At 38.6% G+C, this 20,984-nt stretch overlaps 1 protein-coding gene across 4 annotated transcripts; it reads left to right on the forward strand.

Annotated features, from left to right (window-relative positions):
• The first annotated feature begins 731 nt into the window (after nt 1-731).
• sh3rf2 (SH3 domain containing ring finger 2) lies at nt 732-20,604 on the forward strand. Of its 4 annotated transcripts, none has more exons than XM_055178545.2 (11): nt 732-884; nt 1,528-1,918; nt 4,624-4,890; nt 6,639-6,734; nt 8,489-8,752; nt 15,354-15,475; nt 15,602-15,772; nt 17,057-17,298; nt 18,857-19,143; nt 19,256-19,521; nt 19,745-20,604. In XM_055178545.2, exons 2-11 carry the CDS (start codon nt 1,550-1,552, stop codon nt 19,923-19,925), a joined length of 2,265 nt encoding a protein of 754 aa, XP_055034520.2. In that variant the 5' UTR covers nt 732-884; nt 1,528-1,549; the 3' UTR covers nt 19,926-20,604. The 4 variants fall into 4 exon arrangements, with proteins under 4 accessions (XP_055034520.2, XP_055034519.2, XP_055034523.2 ...); XM_055178544.2 differs by lacking the exon at nt 732-884 and adding an exon at nt 1,160-1,350; XM_055178548.2 differs by lacking the exon at nt 732-884 and adding an exon at nt 1,160-1,338.
• Nucleotides 20,605-20,984: the final 380 nt, after the last annotated feature.

Genomic DNA, 20,984 nt, shown 5'->3' on the forward strand with positions numbered 1-20,984 from the left:
AATTAAACGGTGAGTTGTTAACGGGACTTTATAGGTTTTGGAATGCGTGAAATGTAAGTCCCATAGATTTAGAGCTGATGTCTAAGATATTTTATTGCGACTTAAACTGGGCAATAATTCATGTTTTGAATTGCGATCAATATATTTAGAAATCATCAGAGTAAGATTTACTGCTATATAGATCTGTGCACGTTTGCGCATTTTGATGTATGGAAAGATCTTTTAACTACGATATAAACATATGAAAATGATTTAAATTTCCCGAATGACACATAAAACTGTAAAGTAATACTATATTTTAATTATGATTGATATGTTCTTCTGGCGCACCACAAGAGGGCGTCAGTGTTACGTCAAAACAGCATGCAATTTAAACTTGTAAATACTTTTGCATTTTTCCATGTTGATTTTCACTCTTAAAAATTAGAAAATTATGTTATTGTTTATTGTACTGATTATGATCTTTTTTTAACTAAATTTTCTTTATACTACGTCTACGTTGGATCTTATGATTCTGTTATATAAGTAATATTTATTTAAAATAATTTATTTGTGTATTTGTTTTATTTTATATGCAAAATGTTGTTTTTTACTTAAGTTTGTAATTTTATTTTGTTATTCATATTTATATTAAATTGTAAAGATTTTAGATTTTAGATTTATACATTGGTGTTAGCATTGTATGTGTATTATTACATTTCTGAAATTAAATGTCAATGTGAATAAATATTTTGCGGCTGTGACTTTTCACCCATTTCTTTAGTAAATCTCAGAGCCAATGAAAGTGTCAGATGATGACACATGCTGTACGCAGTAATCGAGTTTGAGGCAGCTCGCTTCGTTTCCAGAACTTCTCAATGTTCTTTGAGTCTCACGAGAACAAGGTATGTCGATATTTAACTGTGAATGAGCAACGTGTGTCTTTATATTACATTAAACAATATATCGTTTATATATTTAATATATAAGGCTTTCTTAACGAACTCGTTTAAACGTGTTAATCGTAGCCAGAAGGTGTATTAAACGTCATGCGACGCTGATCTCAAAGTACCGCGAGAGCTAATTAAAATCACAGCTTTTGCGTAGTTCTCGCGGTACTTTGACGTCATAAACCGATCCATCTTCGCAGCGCTGCATAATCACCTAGGAAGCTCTGTAAAGTCACGTGCTACGCCACTCAGGCGTTCTTTTAAGTCCTACCGTATCGTTATATAACATATCTACTTTAATTGTGTATGCTATAACTAAATGATTACTGTAATAACTAAAAATAACAAGTCATCATGTCTGATTGTTGTTCACGCGCCGTTCCAGGTGCGAGTGCAACGTCACCAGCAGGTGTTGACGGAAGTACAGTAAAACTCTCGAGCTTTTAAAAATAGTATAAACGTTTGTATGTAAATAGTAAATAAATGACACCATTGCGCGTCTAAGTGGTATTGTTTACTATTTAAATTGTGCAAGAAATAAATCATCAAATTTCTGGTGTGTAATAACTATGTAAAATTCGCCGATTGTGTGTGACAGGTGTGTAAGCTCGTGATTGAGTATGATGGAGGATCTGGCTGTTCTCGACTTGTTGGCATGTCCCATGTGTATGAAATCTTTGGAGGCATCTGCGAAGGTTTTGCCATGCCAGCACACGTTCTGTAAGACATGCCTGCAGCAGCACGAGGCGTCTGTTCCTCAGATGTGCTGCCCCGAATGCAGAGCTGCTGTTCCCGGATCAGTGGAGGAGCTGCCCACTAACCCTCTGTTGCTTAGATTTCTGGACAGCCTGCAGGAACAGGGTTCGATGGGCACACCGAGGGACAGGTCAGTCAGATATGTGAGCTCTAGAGACCAGGAGGACGTGTTAGGCAGTTACATCCAGGGTTTAAGACTTCAGTTGCCCCAGGAGGGGCAGAACACACATGGGGTAAGAAGTTCGACATGTACTTTTGCATTAGACCGTGAGTAATGATTTGAAATACTTTTTTCTCTAATGGTTGCTGTTAGTGTTTTAGTGACATGCTCGTGAATCAGATCTTCTTTTGTTTTAGGGGTTATGATGTAATGTAGTTTAGTTTTATCATAAAACGCTGCTGTTGTGCTGACATTGTGCTGAAGCTGCAAAAACAAAAGTCTAAACTTTGTCCAGTGTGTATCGTATTTCATTGTGTCAGGGGTTGTGCTACAGTTAATCAAAAACAAAACATCAACAATGTTGCTGCTAATAAACTTAGATATATATGCAGTACAGTGCAAAAGTCAAAAGGCCACCGTCACCAGCTTTGTTGTTTTAGCATAGTTTTAGTCTTTAGGGTAAACTCCCCTTCCACTTGAACAATAGCAAGAAACTGCAGGACCTCTTAAACCTAAATGAAATTAAATCCTAATTTCTAATTCTAATCGAATGACTTCAGGACTTCAGTCTCTTCAAAAAAGCTCAAGATGTGTTTAGTGCCAAGAGAGGTCACACTAAACATAGACGATTCCTAAAGAAGACATTTAAAGAATTTTATTTTTGTTAGTACATTTCCTGTATTTTCTGTTTGTATCTTAATGAAATAGATTGAAAAATAAATATGGATGGACATTAAAACTTCTAAAACAACAAGTCTGGTGGTGGTGGCCTAAGACTTTTGCACAGTACTGTATATAGAGTGAGGAAAATAAGGATTTGAACACCCTGCTATTTTACAAGTTCTCCCACTTAGAAATCACGGAGGGGTCTGAAATTGTCATTGTAGGTGCATGTCCACTGTGAGAGACATAATCAAAAAAATCTAGAAATGACAATGTATGATTTTTTTTAACTATTTATTTGTATGATACAGCTGCAAATAAGTATTTGAATACTTGAGAAAATCAATGTTAATGTTTGAAGACCCAGCCTCGACCCATCTTCAATGCTCTAACTGAGGGAAGGAGGTTGTTCCCCAAAATCTTGCAATACATGGCCCCGGTCATCCTCTCCTTAATACAGTGCAGTCGCCCTGTCCCATGTGCAGAAAACACCCCCAAAGCATGATGCTACCACCCCCATGCTTCACAGTAGGGATGGTGTTCATGGGATGGTACTGATCATTCTTCTTCCTCCAAACATGTTTAGTAGAATTATGACCCAAACGTTATATTTTGGTCTCATCTGACCACATGACTTTCTCCCGTGACTCCTCTGGATCATCCAAATGGTCATTGGCAAACTTAAGATGGGCCTGGACATGTGCTGGTTTAAGCAGGGGAACCTTCTGTGCCATTTATGATATAAAACCATGACTTCTTGGTGTATTACCAACAGTAACCTTGGAAACGGTGGTCCCAGCTCTTTTCAGGTCATTGATCAGCTCCTCCTGTGTAGTTCTGGACTGATTTCTCACCTTTCTTAGGATCATTGAGACCCCACGAGGTGAGATCTTGCATGGAGCCCCAGTCCGAGGGAGATTGAAAGTCATGTTTAGCTTCTTCCATTTTCTAATGATTGCTCCAACAGTGGACCTTTTTTCACCAGGCTGATTGGTAATTTCCCCGTAGCCTTTTCCAGCCTTGTGGTGGTGTACAATTTTGTCTCTAGTGTCTTTGGACAGCTCTTTAGTCTTGGCCATGTTAGCAGTTGGATTCTTACTGATTGTATGGTGTGGACAGGTGTCTTTATGCAGATAACGACTTCAAACAAGTGCATCTAGGCAGACTAACAGGTCTTTGAGGGTCAGAATTCTAGCTGATAGACAGTTGTTCAAATACTTATTTGCAGCTGTATCATACAAATAAATAGTTAAAACATCATAAATTGTGATTTTGGATTTTTTAAATTATTATTATGTCTCTCACAGTGGACATGCACCTACGATGACAATTTCAGACCCCTCCATGATTTCTAAGTGGGAGAACTTGCAAAATAGCAGGGTGTTCAAATACTTATTTTCCTCACTGTAAATGTATGTATGTATGTAAATTACAGTTTATCTTTCCTATTCGTTTAAGAGCCCTGTGTCTATTTTTTCAGTGACTCAGTGTTTTTAACAATTTCCACTAGACACTGGGTCTTAGTTGGACTTAAGTAGGTCGATGGCTTTAAGTTTCAGTGAAATGAAAAGCCATTGCAGTTGCAGCCACAAACAGTAGCAATGTTTAAAAGATTGGTTGCTTTTGAGCATCGAGAAAATCACAGGCTGGTAGTTTAGTATATATATAAGAATTAGGAATGTATACACGTAGGGGTGGTTTCCCGTACAGGGATTATGTTAAGACAGGACTAGGCCTTAGTTTAATTAGGAAATATAACTAGTTTTAACAAACATGCCTTACTAAAAACGTTACGTGTGTGCATTATGAGGCAAAACAAAAGGCGCTGATATATTTTATGTCAGTGCAAGTTGTTTTTAGTTTGTACAGCTCTTATATTTATTTTAGTCTGGGACTAGTCTAATCCCTTTACAGAAAACCGCCCCGTAGTGTTATTGTAATTATGGCTTTTTCCATTTTTGTGTTATACTTAATGTTAGTATTCGTTTATATTCCAACAGCTTTGGTGAAAACCAAATTTCTTGATGAAAAACACCTTAATGGTCCTATATTATTTATGCAAATGTTAGAGTTTGGGTCGATATAGTTTTTAAAAATGTTTTTCTACTGTTTCAGGTTCAGGCCCGAGCTATATATGATTTCCATGGTAATGGGCCTGGGGAGCTCACAATGAAGTCAGGCAATGTCATTTATCTGCGCTGGAGACTAGATGATAACTGGTATTATGGCGAAGCCAGTGAGAGCATTGGTTTGGTTCCGGTCAATGCGGTGCAGATCATCAGTGAACGTCGGCAGCCTCTGGCCCTCTGTAGAGCTCTTTGTGACTTCAATGCTAACAATCTGAACCCGGAGGATAGCAAGGACCTGTTGACCTTCTTCAAGGTTAATCTATGTACTTAAAAGTCTTCTTAATTAATTGTTTTTACCCCACCTTAAAGGGACAATTTTGTTGAAAATAGGCTCATTTTCCAGCTCCCCTAGAGTTAAACATTTGATTTTTACAGTTTTGGAATCCATTCAGCCGATCTCCGCGTCTGACGGTACCACTTTTAGCATAGCTTAGCATAATGCATTTAATCAGATTAGACCATTAGCATAGCGCTTAAAAATAGCCAAAGAGCTTCGATATTTTTCTTATTTAAAGCTCACGTAACACACGCTGTTTCTGCATTTCTGATGTTAATCTGGAGTACCTATAGAGTAGTATTTGATCCTTTATATCTCTGAAGAGTCTTTAGTTTAATTAGATTTATAAAAGAAAGATTAGCTTTACCGAATCTTTCCGATACCGTACGAAAAAATGAAGGAGGAGGAGTTATACCGCGGGAGGAGCGAGTACTAGTCATGCAACACTATACAACACTGTTTTAACTTATGATTCACTACATGTTCGTGTCATTTATATAATATGCACGCGACTATTTCCAACATAAGACAGAAATCTTACTTACTGCGTGCAACTCGTCATGACCCGGTTGGGAAAATTCACTGCATCAAACACACACACAAAACTCCGCTTCTACCCCGGATAATAAACTATATCCATTGTTTCCATAAGGCTGGATGTCTTCTCCTTACATCCAAAAACACACTTCTTCTTTCGTGCCATTGTTGACTTTTGAAATTAAACAAAGCTGAGTGGCGTGATAAGCTGTTAGCAGCTCTAGCGTCTCCTGCTGATTGACGGGTGGGCGGGGTTTTCCGGGGAAAGTTTTTCCGGTGGAAGCCCATATAAAGAAGTGATACGTATCGAAAACCCCTGAAACGTCAGTTAGAAGAACTGTAATCGAAAGAAAATTGTACAAACCCTGACGAAGTGCGTTCGGCACAGAAATACTCTGTAACACGTCCAACTGCTGTTTTGACACTTTGCCTACGTTTAGCATGAGGAAACAACTCTATAACTGTGTTAAAAAGTCAGAATGCTTGAAATACCATTAAACCCCCCCTTTAAAACTTGAAAATGTTACGGCAGCAAAGTCTTTGATTATTACACCAGAATGAGAGTATAGTTCCTAGCCATATCGGCCTAGGAAATTGCAACTTTTACTTTTCCGTCAGTCTTAGTACATGATGTAACTACAGAAGAGTCAAGTTTAAAATAGGAAAAATATCTAAACTCTTTGATTATTTTTGAGCGTGATGCTAATGGTCTAATCAGATTCAATGGATTATGAAAGTGGTACCACCAGACCTGGAGATCAGGTGAATGGACACTCTAGGGGAGCTGGAAAATGAGACTATGTTTGTTGAAAAAGTGGAGTGTCCCTTTAAACAATGATTTGCATGCAAACTTTTGGAATTGAATTTTGGTTTTGGAACATTTTGGTTCTAATACACAAAGCAAAGTAATGTAAAAAAAAACCCTGCCTTGGGCTTTATAATGTAGCACGCACTTACACCACAGAATTTGCTTTATATAACAGTGGTGACTCAGGGACAGCTTTCATTAAAGGACATTCCTGTGGAGTGGTTTTCTGGAGGGCGGGAGCAGATGGCCCAAATGGGTCTGAATTATTGTGCAATGGGCCTGTAGTCACAAAAGGATTGATGAATAATTCAAGCCAAATAAAGCACTTTAGGGACGCCCATAGACCCTTGTTTATATGTTTATCTCTCTTGCTCCACAGGGAGACAGCATTACTCTCATTAAACAAGTGGATGAGAACTGGGTGGAGGGAAAACTTGGCGACAAAGTTGGGATTTTTCCTTTGCAGTTCACAGAGGTAAGGTTTTTTTCTAGCTGGTCATTAACTCTTTCCCCGCCAGCGTTTTTTTTTTAAGTTGCCAGCCAGTGCCAGCATTTTTTATGATTTTCACAAAAGTTTGATGCCGCCTTCTTTAAATATATAAACGTAAAATATATCACATGAAAGAACAGACCAAACATACAAAAAGTTTCATCCTATCCTCATTTGTTCCTTTTTTTATCACCTCTCAAATATGGGTAGGTTTCTTCAAAAAGACCAAATTTTGAGCAAAAACTGAAATAATTGCATTTTTTTGAAGGACTTTTGTTAGAGATCAGGGGCCTCATTTATAAAATGCCGCGTAAAAACCATCCTACATTTGATCTTACGATCATTTAACAAAAATGCGTACGTGTGATTTATAAACCGAACGTACGCGCAGAAAACGCCCGTACCCCTTTCAAATCTATAAATCGCAAATTAACTTGAACTTGTGCGCGCAGCCGAGCTGTTTCAGATTTCTGCCTTTGAATGATGCGTAATTAATGTCAGACATATAAAAGAGCGCTTGTCAATGTTTAAACCCAATTTCAAACAGAAAGAATGGCTTATATTTCCAAAAACCTGCAGCAATCAGACAAGCAAAAGTTTGTACGTCTGCTCAGACCCTGACGTGACGCTAAGCACTTTTCCACGTCAAAGACAGGTTTTATAAATATGGACTTTGCCGTGGATTTTTGCCTACGCACACTTTATGATCAAATCTGTGCGTATGCATGCTTTATAAATGAGGCCCCAGATTCAGAGCGATTAAACAAAACATACACAGAGTTTTTACTGTTTGGCCTAAGTGGATGCTTCCATGTTTTTTATAAGTTGGATAAAAGCGTAAATATGGATTGCCGTAAAAACTCATAGGCAGGAAAGCGTTTTCTTTTTAAGGGCACCAATTATCCGATTCACGATTTTAAAATTCCTTTGGTGTTTAAGTGTAAGTGTGTGTTAGTATGTTAGCGATATGCAAATGGCACAAATGCCAAAGTAAACAATGACGCGAGTTATCGTTTTCCCCGTAAATTTCTTTACTTGGACTACAACAAACACACAAATTGACACAAAAGACACAAAGACTACTCTGAAGCATACTGTATTTACATCCATAATTGACAATTTTAGTTACAAAGTAGTTACAAAGTCCTCTATTTTTCCTTAATGCTGCAGTTAAATTTAAAACAAAAAACCTGATCTCTAAGCACTCACAACATCATTAACTACTTATGAAGCGTGATAAGCTTGCAGATGTGATTACCGAGCCTCCTGCTATTTCCCACACTGGAATCCAGTGACTCACATGTGCATTGTTCTGCCACTTGCAGTCTGAAAATTAAACTCCGGATAGGAATATTTTGTGCTGTATTGTATCAGATAAAACATCCAGCCTTCCTCTCAGACTCAGCCTGGCATCCTGAAGCTGACCATTCAGGCGTGAAGAAACGCTAATGCTTTCTTTTACTTTGGTGGCGGAGCAGCACATGACGGGAAAGAGGGAGGGTGTGTCATTCCTGCCCACATGTGCAGCACCGGTTTATCTCAACGCTCTGCTCCTTAGCCACGGCTGCCACTTTCACTTAGGATAGAAGGGGAAGTTTGGCGCAGCAGGTGGGATTTAAAGCTCCGAGCTGCCACTTGGCTTACTGACGAAACTCGCAGTCAGAGACGCAGCAGGTGAAGCGGTTTAGGCAGGAGAAATCTCTGATTCTTTTAACAAGCTTTGTGTCTCCCCGCTGTAGCCAAATCCAGCTGCGCAGGAGTTACTGGAAAAACGCAGAAGGAGAGATTCAGTGGAATCGCATCCACGGATCGGCGGTTGGGTTAACGCGGATGCTCGCGTCTACGGGCGGATCTCCGGAGGGTCAGCCAGGCCTCCGAATGTCAGTCTATTGAACAGCGTGAACCATCCTCACCAAAGCCAGCGGCCAGCTCACTTCAGCTCAAGCGCACAGCCCGTCTCCTACAAGACTCAACTGAGGAGCTCTCGCAGGCACATGCCTAAGGTGAAAACTCTTATGTTTATATAGAAATAATAATTGCTTGTTTACTGCCAAGACATGCGACTAGTTAGCAATGTTGTGATTTGGCTTGAGAGTGGGTGTTGCTTGATAAAGAGTTAATGAGTTATATTGCTGTGTTTTGGTTCAATGAGACATTGTTTGTTTCTGCTGATTCTCGTTGCATAGAAATGCAACAAAAGCATGCCTACTTGAATCTCATCCAAAATGTGAAGATGTTTTGAAACTTGGAAGGGGTGTTCGTTTTCGACTACCAGATGCATGGCAAACGTGTTTCGAAATCATTATTGCATGGGTTATTCAACACAATACCTATTTTTCCTGCATTTCCTTGCCTTTTTTAATAAAATGGTATTCTGTCCATAAGATTGTTTTCTGCTTGAGAGAGAGAGTCGGTAGCTCCAGAGCTAAAAATGCCCCATTCTCTGTTGTCGCTTACAAGCTCATGACTCATATGGGTTACATAACACTTTTCTCTCATCTGGTTGAAACGCTCATTCCTCTTCAGTAAGCAGTGACTCTCTCTCCTCCTGCCATCAGCTGGGTCACTAGAAGGCGAGGGAAACATCACACGAAGGAGGGAAGAGTAATTTGGTTTCACAATGTGATCCGCCCTCGGCTATTTTACACCGGATATTTGCATTAGTTGTGTTTTATTCAGGTAGCGCAACACTGCATGAAGTCAGAAAATATGCCCATTGTTTCTGACTCAGCAGTGTCTTGTAAAACGACAGGAAAATCTAAAGAGATTGGTTCCAAAACGCGATAAACGTTTTGGCCAAAATCTGCCAAAATCAGTATTATTTCAGGTCAGTATTTAAAAGTAAATTCTTAATTTTATGCAAAATCCAATATCCGCCGTGTTATTTTGTCATCTTTTCTCCGTTTTTTCCCAAAATGCGATAAACGCCTCTCCTCCTTTTTTACAGAACGCAATAAATCCACTCCAGAAATTACAGCCCACCATTCTACGCAATGTAAACAAACAATGGCGACGCGCTTAGTACACGGAATCCTAGTTTTCCTCATCTACTTTGTACTTCATGATCAACAAACAAAACAAAATAATACTTTAATTGCATTGATAAACCTGTGATGGTTTTCTGTGACGGGAAAGAAACGCCATCAACATCTAATAATTTAACTGAAGCACTCGGGAGACTGGTGCTTATCTCCCGACAGCATCAAGTTTCTGTCATGTTAACACATTGACCCCAGAGGATCTTATGAAAAACTTTACATTATTTTACTCAGTCAACGAAAATCGAGCAGGACCAAAACATTTTACAGCTGATCGCAAAGTAAGTGTTTTGATTAATGACATTAATGCTTATTTTTTAGTCAGTGTGTACAACTGTTCAACTAAATGAATATAAAATGGCAAAGATGAATGCACATTTGTACATTGAATTAATAGATTTCTAGCATTTTGAAACAAAAACGGTCATTGATTTATTGCATTTTGTGGAAAAAATAATTCGTTTTAATAATAAATCTTTGAAAATCAAGTTATGGATTTGAATTTTTTATGTTTTTATAACCTAAAGATGCTATGTGAAAGTTTGTAACAGAAAATAGTGGTTTTCATCTTGTCACTTTCTTGGTATAGGAAACACGTTTTTACCGAAATTTTTCTAAATGTATTTATTGTGTTTTGGAACCAAACTCTTCCTCTTTAAAGCAATAGTTCACCCAAAGGAAAATAACATCATCATTTATGCAACCTCTTCATTACTACCAGAACTGTATGTTTAGGTTTCCTCTGTATAACACCAGCAGATGCAATGCAAAAAATTATTTGTTTAGTATGTTTGTCTTGTTTTTTTAGTACAAATATTTAAATATCAAAGTACTGCCGAGACATGTGACTGCCTTAGTCATGCATGTGTTTTCTTTATGCAATGTTGTGATTTGGCTTCAGTGGGTGTTGCATGATAAAGAGTTAATGAGTTAGATTTCTGTGTTTTGGTTCGATGAGACATTGTTTGTTTCTGCTGATTCTCGTTGCATACAAAGCAACAAAATTATGCCTATTTTTTTACATGTCAAATTATTTTACACAATAGACTTGTTTTCTAAAAATATTGAGTTTGTTTAAAACAAGAAAAAAGTCTGCAATTGGATAAGTACCAAAACTTAAAATATTTTATTTTCGGGTGAACTGTCCCTTTTATTCAATTTTGTCTTACCCCATTCATTGGTCGATTTTTTTTCTTGTTTTAAAAGAGCCAGTAAGATGCCAGTTTTAAGTGCCCTATCACTGTTTATAAGTCCCGGACAACAGATTTAAATGCATGCAAGGTCCAAAAACACTGTAATTTTCTCAAAATATAAATTCAGAATTACCCCATTTCTCAGAGATCCCCAAACGATTCGTGTGAAGCCGTTCAATGACTCAGTCTGCCCTAAACCCTACCTTTCAGTAGCCTACTCTACTCTGATTGGTCAACTGACAGAGTCTCCGCACAGACCACAGATCAGTGGCACAGACCAACAATAGTGCAACATGTATTGACCTAATGCTAACATGATTTACTGAAAAGACATTATTGACATCAATATACATCATTCTTCATTAATCCAAGCAATAAAAACGACGATAGAAACTAACGTTTTTGCACTCATTTAAGTATTTATGTAAGCTAACCGGGTCATAGCAAAACCGTAAGTGAGCATGCGTTAGCCGCTTGGTAACGTGACTCCCTGACAGTATATTAAGAGTTTAAACACCGACATCAATACACATCATTCATCATTAATCCAAGCAATAAAAAAGACGACAGACATTCAAAGTTTTACCCTCATTAAAGCAAGTATGTAGTTATAATCATACTTATAGGTTGTGGTTAGGAGACGCATGTTGTTCCAAATAAAATGGTTACTGAACCATCTTTCATTGCCAAACGTCTAGTAAATTTCTCTGTGAAAAAGTAATTTTAACCACTGATTCTTCATAGCTAAACGTTTAGTATATCCCTCCTTGAAATAGTAATTTTAACCACAGATTCTTCATATATCTTCATCCTTTGGTAGTGAAAACAACACGCACTGAAAACACAGCGTGATATGATGTTTACACACTAACTAGCTGTGTGCAGGTCATAGTTTTCGTTTCTCCCGCGGGCAAGGCTGTAGGTGGAGATTATTATGCAAACTTTTGGTATTACGTGGATAAAGTCAGGCAGGAGATTCAATCCATATGACGACTCGTTTCAGCGATTCAGAGTCGTCTCCCTACTTTAGAAGCCAATAACTTTATTAATCGTGCACTTTTTGGTTCAATTACTTTGCACATTGTTTACGTTGATGGACAGCTTCATGATACACTGCAATACAGGTCAGTTTCGATTTTGGATCTGTGTGGCTCTTTAACACTTAATTTTAATAATTTGTTCAGAAAACAATACCAAATATCTCAATTAAGTGTATCTCATATATCTTATGTTTTTAGATATTTGTAAACAAAACAAATTAATTTTTTGCAGTCCATCTGTGCTTTACTTTGCTATGTCAATGAATGGGTATTGGAGCTATCAGGCTCTTAAAATGACAAAAAATGTCATAAAAGCATCATTAAAATATTCCAAGATATTGTAAGGCTGAATTCATTCAATAGCCGGGTTTCACCAGGTTTGAAATCAGTGAAGATCCTGGGCTACGTATGAGTAGATCAGATGCAAAACCTGTTAATCTCTACCTCCATCGGAAATGAGATAATGATATTAACCGAAGGCTCTTGGCACGTTTGTCAAATACTTTCGCTACTTCAAATTTACTTAATGCTGGCCTCAGGCCATTCAGAAATACGGCTTTTGCCCTGTCCCAAATGGCACACTCCGGACTTGTGGACTTCCTTAGAGTCCACACTTTGATGACTTCATGTAGTGCAGATTTTAGGGATCCTTGACGCGAGTTCATGAGGGTACACTGGAGTCGTATTTTGGGACAGACTCGAGTGTCACGCCGGAAATAGGAAGAGAAGTTGCCCATCAGTGTGGACTCCTCCCATTAGTCTTTTGATTGCTCTTTCGCAAGGGCTTCTGGGTTGGTAAAGTGTGTGGAGCCTGCAGCAGGGGTGAAAAGGGGGCACTGATGAGCATAAATATGACAGATGGGACCCCCTACACAGTCACAGACTAAACAAGCATGTGCAATTTAAGGCCACGAGACCAAAAGTCCACATAAAGTGCGCATTTTTGGGACAGGTCCTTTGTTGGCAGAATTCATTAAAGGTGTAATGTAAATATAGCAGCATCTAGTGGTAAGATTGCGAATTGCAATCCACCTCAATTTCAAAACGCAATGAGAGGCTATGGTAGCTGCCATAAGATAAACATGTCACTCTGTAGAGCAGTTTGTCTGTTTAGGGCTATTGTAAGAACATGACGCCGACTTCCATGTAAGGGACCTGCGCTGTGTATGTAGATAAAAAATGACTCATTGTATGGTAATAAAAACAATATGGGTTCATTATGTAAGGTCTTTATACACCACTGATAATATAGTTATGTAGATTATTTTGCATTTCTGTCAAGGGATCCTTCTAAAAGTTGCACAATGCACATTTAAAAGACATCTAAGATATACTGTAATCATTCAGCTGCCAAACAGACGGTCTCCAGGACTGGGTAAGCTGCCTGTCCTGTTAAAAACAATTCTGAAGTATCAAAGTAATGTCATTGTGTTAAACTCTTTAAACTGTATTCAGCTAAACCTTACTCATCTTTTCTCTTTTAGACAAGTGTTAGGACGTGCGGATTGGTCTTTACTCATAATGCTCAAATATTAAATTGGAATTTAGTTTAAAGAGCAAGACTGACTCACTTTTCCCATGATGCCTTTTCTAAACCCCTTAGTGGTTTGTTATAACACCTCAGGAAAAAGTTTTAATCAGTTTTCTGATTAAGTCAGCTCTTGTTTGATGTCAGAGATTTTTTATGAGCTACTACGTAAGAACACTAAAATAACTCATAAAATAACCTTTTAGGGGTTTTAAAGGTGGAAATGCTTGTGACAGTGTAATTGTTTATATTAAGATACTACTTCATTACCTATATTAGTCAATATATATTTTAGTCAAAATAATTAGTCATTACAGTTGCACAATATAAAAAGTGGTGCAGAACATCACAAAAATATAAAACAATAAAAGTTTAAAGGTAAATTTGAAGGTAAAATGATTATATAATTGATCTTGTGTTATTATTACAAGTTATATAATCATGTTAATATAATTTAACTTATACTATATACACTCACCAAAAGGATTATTAGGAACACCTGTTCAATTTCTCATTAATGCAATTTAGCTAATCAACCAATCACATGGCAGTTGCTTCAATGCATTTAGGGGTGTGGCCCTGGTCAAGACAATCTCCTGAACTCCAAACTGAATGTCAGAATGGGAAAGAAAGGAGATTTAAGCAATTTTGAGCGTGGCATGGTTGTCGGTGCCAGACGGGTCGGTCTGAGTATTTTACAATCTGCTCAGTTACTGGGATTTTCACGCACAACAATTTCTAGGGTTACAAAGAAGATTGTGAAAAGGAAACAACATCCAGTATGCGGTACTTCTGTGGGTGAAAATGCCTTGTTGATGCTAGAGGTCAGAGGAGAATGAGCCGACTGATTCAAGCCGATAGAAGAGCAACTTTGACTGAAATAACCACTTATTACAACCGAGGTATGCAGCAAAGCATTTGTGAAGCCACAACACGCACAACCTTGAAGCGGATCGGCTATAACAGCAGAAGACCCCACCGGGTACCACTCATCTCCACTACAAATAGGATAAGAGGCTACAATTTGCACAAGCTCTCCAAAATTGGACAGTTGAAGACTAGAAAAATGTTGCCTGGTCTGATGAGTCTCGATTTCTGTTGAGACAGAATGAAAACATGGATCCATCATGCTTTGTTACCACTGTTCAGGCTGCTGGTGGTGGGGTAATGGTCTGGGGGATGTTTTCTTGGCATACTTTATGCCTCTTAGTGCCAATTGGGCATCGTTTAAATGCCACAGCCTACCTGATCATTGTTTCTGACCATGTCCATCCCTTTATGACCACCATGTACCCATACTCTGATGGCTACTTCCAGCAGGATAATACACCATGTCACAAAACTCTAATAATTTCAAATTGGTTTCTTGAACATGACAATGAGTTCACTGTACTAAAATAGCCCCCACTGTCACCAGATCTCAACCCAATAGAGCATCTTTGGGATGTGGTGGTATGGTAGCTTTGTGCCCTGGATGTGCATCCCACAAATCTCGATCAACTGCAAGATGCTATCCTATCAATATGGTCCAACATTTCCAAATAATGCTTTCAGCACCTTGTTTAATCAATGCTACGTAGAATTAAGGCAGTTCTAAAGGCGAAAGGGGGTCAAACACAGTATTAGTATGCTGTTCCTAATAATCCTTTAGGTGAGTGTGTCAGAAGACAACACACTCTAAATCTGTACGTTGGGAGTTTAACAAAGCAAATATAGTGTTTCCAGTCACTAGTATTTAGAGGATTGCGTGCTGTTTTTTGTGTCGGGAGACAAGAAAATTACCAGTTATTTTCTCACTATTACAGAGCGAGAGGAAAATGAGCGGTGAAAGTCCACCCACCATCACCATGGCACTCATTAACCCTCAGATCCCCCCCATACCCTCTGAAAGCAAGATGTCTGCCACCCAGCAGCTCTCCATCAGCGTGTGAGTGCCCATGCATTATTTATATTTCAAATAAATTCAGTCTCTGTGGCACACAGCTACTGTATTGATTACAGCATGATAACTGTATTTCTATGTCTTAACCTGATGGTATGTGGTTGTGTTCAGGTGTGCAGCGCTGTATCCCTACACGCCCCATCGTGCAGAGGAGCTAGAATTAAGGAAGGGTGAAATGGTGGGGGTTTATGGGAAATTCAAAGAGGGCTGGCTGCGTGGACTGTCTCTCAGAACAGGAAAAGTAGGCATCCTGCCGGCCAATTATGTCACACCTGTGCTCAGGTGAGGAGGTTTTTTTCTCACACCTGTCAGTGTAAAGCAAATGTTATTTATAGATGTCATTGATTTGTAGTTTGTTTGGTTTGAAATTAAACAAAGCCAATGTGTGTACTGCTCGAAGTGAGGACAAAAAAGTATCGATTTTGTGTGTAAAGCTTTCGTAATCCATAAGTAATGTGATTACTTTGATAAGGCACATGTGTGAACTTTACCCTACAGGTCAAACATGCAGTACAGTAAAAACCAGCAAAAGTCTTTTGTAAACTAGTAGTTACTTGAAGAAAAGTTTAACACATAGTGTAATTTATTGTGGTAATTTGAGTCAAATGCAGGGTTGGGTCCAATGTTTAGGCTACACCGTCCGCCCATAGATGATTTAAAGGAATAGTCTACTCATTTTCAATATTAAAATATGTTATTACCTTAACTAAGAATTGTTGATACATCCCTCTATCATCTGTGTGCGTGCACGTAAGCGCTGGAGCGCGTTGCGACGCTTCGATAGCATTTAGCTTAGCCCCATTCATTCAATTGTACCAGTTAGAGATAAAGTTAGAAGTGACCAAACACATCAACGTTTTTCCTATTTAAGACGAGTAGTTATACGAGCAAGTTTGGTGGTACAAAATAAAACGTAGCACTTTTCTAAGCGGATTTAAAAGAGGAACTATATTTTATGGCGTAATAGCACTTTTGGGAGTACTTCGACTCGCCTGAAAAGTCCGCTCCCCTTCTCACTCTCATAATGGGAGAGGGAGGGTGTTACTGCGCCGAGTCGAAGTACTCCCATAAGTGCTATTACTTCATAAAATATAGTTCCTCCTTTAAATCCGCTTAGAAAAGCGCTACGTTTTATTTTTGTACAACTTGCTCGTATAACTACTCGTCTTAAATAGGAAAAACGTTGATGTGTTTGGTCACTTCTAACTTTATCTCTAAATGGTACCATTGAATGAATGGGGCTAAGCTAAATGCTATCGAAGCGTCGCAGCGCGCTCCAGCGCTTACGTGCACGCACACAGATGATAGAGGGATGTATCAACAATTCTTAGTTAAGGTAATAACATATTTTAATATTGAAAATGAGTAGACTATTCCTTTAATGCAATGACATCCTAACATGTTTATGTGTCTGTGTCTCATTTTAGGATCAGTGTAGTAGTTGTCTTTCAGTCAGATTTTTTTAGAGATAATACAAAGGATCCTCTGTTCTATTTTGAAAAAATATATTTTTAGAAATGTTTTCTTGAATATCAAGGTTACAGTAATGCCATCACTTTCTCTCAGAACATCCGCAAGGTTTCTTGAACAAACCAAACCTGCAATTCCTAATACAAGTGCAGTTCCAACAAAAAGACACACCCCACACAAGCCCCAGGCTGTTGTCCTGGCCCTAGACAAAGTAAACAGCGACGCCCCTTCAGCTACAATGACTGTGATGTCATCCGCCGGGCCCGGGAGATCACAGCAGCAGGGCGGGAAGCAGGGGTGGACCACAGTAAGACGCACCCTCCACACTTCACACAGAGGTGAGAAACAACAAGCTATAGCACGCCCTATCTGTTTAATTTATGGAGATATAATGAGCATAACTTTGGCCGTCAAGCTGTTTTGTTTGCATTTTTATATATGAAGAGCTCAGATTCAAAACCCTGACATGTTTTCTTGTAAATTAGCATTTTTATCAGACTCTTAATTGATTCTGCCAGCAAATTTGTATTTCTGAATGGCCTGAGGTCGGGATTAAGCATATTTAAAGCTAAATTATTTGATGCATGTATAATATGTGCCAAGAGCATTTGGCTAATATCATTATCTCATTTTTGATCGAGGTGGCGTTTAGCGGCTTTTGCCTCTAAGCTTCTCATATACACATTTAGTATACTTTAGGTTTTCTCTTTATTTATTTTTTATTTTATATATTTGATTGACATACATTTGTAATATTAAAAATAACTTTGTCATTTTGGTCTCCTTGTTGTCATTCTGGTCAATCCCTTGATATACACTCACCTAAAGGATTATTAGGAACACCTGTTCAATTTCTCATGAATGCAATTATCTAATCAGCCAATCACATGGCAATTGCTTCAATGCATTTAGGGGTGTGGTTTTGGTCAAGACAATCTCCTGAATGTCAGAATGGGAAAGAAAGGTGATTTAAGTAATTTTGCAGCAAAGCATTTGTGAACAACGCACAACCTTGAGGCGGATGGGCTACAGCAGAAGACCCCACCGGGTACCACTCATCTCCAGTACAAATTGAGAAAAGAGGCTACAAATTGCATGAAATTGGACAGTTGAAGACTGGAAAAATGTTGCCTGGTCTTATGAGTCTCGATTTCTGTTGAGACATTCAGATGGTAGAGTCAGAATTTGGCGTAAACAGAATGAGAACATCGATCCATCATGCCTTGTTTCCACTGTGCAGGCTGCTGGTGGTGGGGTAATGGTGTGGGGGATGTTTTCTTGGCACACTTTAGGCCCCTTAGTGCCAATTGGGCATTGTTTAAATGCCACGGCCTACCTGAGCATTGTTTTTGACCATGCCCATCCCTTTATGACCACCATGTACCCATCCTATGATGGCTACTTCCACCAGGATAATGCATCATGTCACAAAGCTCGAATCATTCTTAAATTGGTTTCTTGAACATGACAATGAGTTCACTGTACTAAAATGGCCCCCACAGTCACCAGATCTCAACCCAATAGAGCATCTTTGGGATGTGCTGGAACAGGAGCTTCATGCCCTGGATGTGCCTTGTTGAATCAATGCCACGTAGAATTAAGGCAGTTCTGAAGGCGAAAGGGGGTCAAACACAGTATTAGTATGGTGTTCCTAATAATCCTTTAGGTGAGTGTAGATATACCGGTACTATAAATAAAAATCTTATAGTGCCATGACCTGTTAACATCATGTTACGTTTTTAAAGCCATAGGGCATAACTTGTAATTAACTGTATCAAAATATGTTATTACTTTTAATTTAGTTTGAAATTAAATGTATTTAAAATACTTTTTTGTCTGATAAAAGTGTTGTAGCTGGTATATTTGTTTACTATTATGCTTGGCCTGTTGTGTTAGGGTTACCTCACTATGGAAGCTACCCTTCAATTCCCATGCAAAGTCTGCACCCCCCTCCTCAGGATCTGGGACAGATTTATACTTTAGGCCGTTCCCCTGTCCTCCCCAAAAAGAGAAATGGTTTGTTCTCAAATCCCATCAAGACCCAGCATTGGACATGTGAAGCAACAGCACCCTCCAGTGGTGGATATCAAACAGGAAACAGGAATCCTGTTCAGAGAGATGCCGCTACGGCCCCTCAGTCTATTCTGGTTAAACCAGATGCTCATAAGCACACTTTAGAGAAGGTAAAATATCTCCTGTGACTGTATTAGGAGTCATATTTGACATTCTTCCACTTATTTTTCGATCATATCAGCCTCATTTTAAACGTGGTAGTGACTTATTGTTTTGTTTCAGCCAATGAAATCTGTGCGCTTTCGGGAGGCTCAAGGCACTACTCAGGCAACATCAAAAACGACTCATATGGTTCCCAGTTCTCAGTCTGGCATTTCAGGCTTGGATCACTGGAATCCCTCAGCCATTTTGGGTCGGGACGGAAGTACTTTAGTTCTTAAAGACACAAAAACACCCAAAAAGAGCACAGGGCAAGATCATGGGCCTATGGACTTCCTCTCACTAAATATGAAACCAGTACTAATAAACAACCAATCCAGCACTAATAGGTGAGAGTTTTTGAAATACGCCTTGAAAGGAAGTATTGCATTATCTGATTTGATTATCTGATTTGCACTTTAATGCTCAAAAGTAGCAGATATTGACAGAGATGTAATGAAAAGGGCAGTGACTAACTGTTTTTTATCAGATAACATTTCCTGTGGTAATTCGCAGAATACTGGATAGTGTAATATTTCCTGCGATCTGACTATCTAATAATGTTATCTCCAGATACAGGGTAATGAAGGGGTATAATGCCAAGACGGATGCGGAGCTCACATTGACGGAAGGGGAAATCGTGGTAATTCAACGACATCGTCCTGATGGAAGGGTTCTCATAACCCAAGAGATCAGCGGAAAAACTGGCCTTTTCCACAACAGCATATTGGAAATACTGGACAAAGTCTTTTGAGTGCACCACAGAGTTTCTTTAAATGTGATGTGTTTAGAGTCGCACCATTTTAGCCTGTTATGTAATTAACCAAAAAACACAAAATCGTGTTTACCTAAAGGAAGGCCTAGACAGAATTATCTGTGCTGGATTTGAAAGACAGGACTGTGAATTCTGTGAAGTGTATTTAAATATACAAGTACTACTATTTTTAGTAGCTTAGAGCATAATAAAATTACCCAAAATATTTATTTAAATAAAATAGTGGGTTACGATTCTGAGGATGTGTTGAATTTTGTAAATGATGATTGTTGTACTTCTGCAGTAATATAGACGGACTCCGTGTTTGGCCTGCCGATGTGTATTCAGAGTATCACATTGTGTCTCATACACACCCACCTGACACACTTTCACCCAAATTTGTTGAAGTTTTCCTTCATCATTTGTCAGCTCTGACAAGATGATTGTGCCTTCTTGTATGATGAATCACTGTTTGCACTTTTGAAAGGTGTTGAGGGGTAAGACCGATAATGTGACCTGTGAGAAAATATGACAAGTTTCTGTCATCCCAATGCAGTATGTGGAATTGTTATGCTGCCCTGAAAATGGAAGTTCTTGTTCTCAGTTTCTGTGATTTTAGTTAATTTATTTTTGAAATTTGTAAAATTATTAAACTAACAAATATAATAACGAGATAAAAGACTCCAGCAACTCTTTATTTATTTTTTTACAGTTAAAAATGTAGAAAGGAATCATTTTGGGACATGATGTAGGCCATATGTTAAGCATGTGCACTACCCATTGCTCCAAATTTTCAAATTTTGCTTTCAATTGTGCATTGATGGGATCAGACATGCTTTTATCATTTTAACTATTAAATGAGAATGTAACACTCAATTCAAAATAATTAATTGCCATTATGAAAATTAACATTGGTTATCACAAAATTACTTTCAAAAACTATAGTTAAAGCTTGGTTTTGCTGTGTTTTGGTCACTTTTTAAGCTGGTCAGGCTGGAAGACCAGCTGGCCCACCAGCATGACCAGGTCTGTCAGGCTGGGAGGACCAGCATAAACCAG

This window comes from Misgurnus anguillicaudatus, chromosome 16, assembly GCF_027580225.2.
Source record: "Misgurnus anguillicaudatus chromosome 16, ASM2758022v2, whole genome shotgun sequence".
Taxonomy (NCBI): domain Eukaryota; kingdom Metazoa; phylum Chordata; class Actinopteri; order Cypriniformes; family Cobitidae; genus Misgurnus; species Misgurnus anguillicaudatus.

What these genes read in the sequence shown, in the direction of transcription:
- sh3rf2 (XM_055178545.2), top strand. Translation starts at nt 1,550, where the DNA reads ATGATGGAGGATCTGGCTGTTCTCGACTTGTTGGCATGTCCCATGTGT. An exon ending in ACCTGTTGACCTTCTTCAAG is followed by an intron (nt 4,891 to 6,638) that starts GTTAATCTATGT and finishes CTTGCTCCACAG; the next exon opens with GGAGACAGCATTACTCTCAT. An exon ending in TTCCTTTGCAGTTCACAGAG is followed by an intron (nt 6,735 to 8,488) that starts GTAAGGTTTTTT and finishes TCCCCGCTGTAG; the next exon opens with CCAAATCCAGCTGCGCAGGA.